Source organism: Mesitornis unicolor, unplaced genomic scaffold, assembly GCF_000695765.1.
Source record: "Mesitornis unicolor isolate BGI_N332 unplaced genomic scaffold, ASM69576v1 scaffold50639, whole genome shotgun sequence".
Classification (NCBI taxonomy): Eukaryota; Metazoa; Chordata; class Aves; order Mesitornithiformes; family Mesitornithidae; genus Mesitornis; species Mesitornis unicolor.
The window spans coordinates 1-2238 of record NW_010206307.1 but is presented as its reverse complement, the minus strand read 5'-3'; the positions used below and the strand labels follow the sequence as shown (position 1 = coordinate 2238).

Genomic DNA, 2238 nt, shown 5'->3' with positions numbered 1-2238 from the left:
TGTCTGTGTGGGATATGGGGCTCTCCGAGCTCCAAAACCAACTTATTCCCCATCCAGCAGGGAGGCATTGGGGTTCACCAGAATTGGAAATGAACTGAGGTACTCCTGTCTGAGCAACCACTGGGTTTAGTCCATGGGGAAGTGGGTGAGGATTTTTTGGATAAGACATGGGCCAAAGCCACTGGAATCAGCACAAGGGTTTGTGGGGGGCATGCGCTGGCCTCTGCTCTCCAGTCCTCTGCCAATCAGTTTAAGGGGACCAATATTTTTTTAAACTCTTTTTCTGTTATTTTTTTAAGGGAGTTTTTGTGTAAATGTTGCAAAAGAAATTTTATTATTTCTTGAGGTATGAATTTCCCCCCCAACACCCAAACAACTTAACTTAATTTCTCTCCCTCCTCCTCTTCCAGTGATTGATGAAATGCCAATGGAAAGCTCACACAGCTCCAGCACTGGGTGGATTTTATTTTCCTTTTTAAATCAAAAGGTACAAGTTCATTGTTCTGATTTTCTCAGTTTTGGGGATAGAGATTTTGCCCTTCGGGCAAGCTAAATAAACAGGAAGGCCATCAAGTTCAGTATGTTTTTTGTCTCATGATTCACTATAACATTTCCCTAGTACCAGGCATGGCTGCCTCCCGAATAAGCAGAGCTAAAACTTTCCTGTAGGTGTCCAAGACCTCTTGGGCAGAAGGCCTTTCAGACGGGTCCTCCTTCTTACACGCTGCATGGATGTCAAACAAGTGCAGCCGCACAATGTCACTCCCTTCGACGTGGCCCAATAAAAAATTGGAGACATCTGGGATCTTCCAGATGTCTGTTTTTTCATCATAGGGGGGCATGAGGTCATCCTCAAACGGCACCTCTTCTCCATAGGGCCAACGCTGCTCAGGAGCCACAAACTCGCCCCGGAGCTCCCGATGACCGCACTTCACCAGTTTGCCAGCACTCCTGTTCACAAGAGGCAAAGCATCCAAATCATTCACCAAGATGTGAAAGTCACTCGTGAGGAGATACTGAGAGAGGACCTTGTCCAGGTCGTTCGAGTCGCACATCACTAAGGTGCCCAGAGGGCTGCTGTGCAGGTACCGAATGATGCCGACGTAGTCTATGGCAAGCAGCAACCTGCGATGCCAAGTGTTCAAGCCCTTGTATCTGGGGATGTGGAAAGTCTCGTTCAGGCCCCTCAGGGAGCCCAGAGGATGGTACTCGGTGAGGATTGTGAACTGCTGCTCGCAGTAGCCGAGCAGCCGGACAACGTGCTTGCTTTGAAGCGCTTTCAGCATCTTCAGTCCGTGGCGAAAGTCCTCCTTCAGTTCAGGGTTGATGAGCTGTGAAAGGACCACTTTGTTTTCCTTCCACTCGGACAGGAAGGCCTGGGAACACACAAGAGACACCTAAGACACATGGAGAGACCTTTTCCACCGTCTACAATTGGCCGGCAGAGTCCAGCCTTGAGGTAGGGCCACAGACCTGTCATAGCAAGCCCTTCCTGATGTAAGTACATCATGATTTTCTACCTTTTCTTTGGAATGGGCAATGCAGATAAATGAAATTATTTCATACTACCCATCCAGCCACGATTGGACCGCGCTCCACAAGCGCTTCATCCATCTCTGTGATTTTGCTGGATGTCATTCAGTGTCAGGGAGGTGGCCCAGGGCTCTGGTCACACTCTCCTACCTGTTCTTATCAGAAGCCGTATGCCCTTGGATGTTTACAGTAATTAGCTGCTGCGAGGATAATTATAACAGCAAGTACAGGCATTAATTAGCCAGCAAGCAGTGAAAGCTCTTGATCCACAGGAGGCAAGAAAGGAAAACCAAAACCCACCTTTTTCACAGCGCCTTCACCCACACATTTGAGTTTCCTGACTTCCCTACTGATGGCTTCGCAGGAGAGCCACGGGGAACAGTTCTTCACCCCTCCAAATTTGAAGTACCCGAAAGGGCAGAGGCTGGGGTCCGTTTCGGTGCGTCCCGAAGAAGTGTACAACTTGTTGAGGTACAGGTAGAGAAGGGCATTGAGGAGCAGGACGCCTGCGAGCAGCAACGCCAGGGAGACGGACGACACCTCCCTGGGAGCAAACTCTCGCCGAACGAAGCGCGCTTTCTTTTCCATGGCCGTGCCTTCCTCATTCTCCCTCAGAGCCAACCGGGACCCTCTCCCCAGCCCGGGGATGAACATTTAGGGGGCTTTTTCATCGCGGTGGCCTCACCGCCGCCACCGCCCTGAGCT

The 2238-nt window shown here is 50.3% G+C and overlaps 1 protein-coding gene across 1 annotated transcript; it reads right to left on the bottom strand.

The window, feature by feature from the left end:
* Window positions 1–524: 524 nt before the first annotated feature.
* POMK (protein-O-mannose kinase) lies at window positions 525–2121 on the bottom strand. The gene is made up of 2 exons (XM_010191683.1): window positions 1834–2121; window positions 525–1376 (listed from the first exon to the last, which is right to left on the bottom strand). Exons 1-2 carry the CDS (start codon window positions 2119–2121, stop codon window positions 603–605), a joined length of 1062 nt encoding a protein of 353 aa, XP_010189985.1. The 3' UTR covers window positions 525–602.
* Between the last annotated feature and the right edge of the window lie 117 nt (window positions 2122–2238).

What these genes read in the sequence shown, in the direction of transcription:
- POMK (XM_010191683.1), bottom strand. Translation starts at nt 2,121, where the DNA reads ATGGAAAAGAAAGCGCGCTTCGTTCGGCGAGAGTTTGCTCCCAGGGAG. An exon ending in GTGAAGGCGCTGTGAAAAAG is followed by an intron (nt 1,377 to 1,833) that starts GTGGGTTTTGGT and finishes GTGTGTTCCCAG; the next exon opens with GCCTTCCTGTCCGAGTGGAA.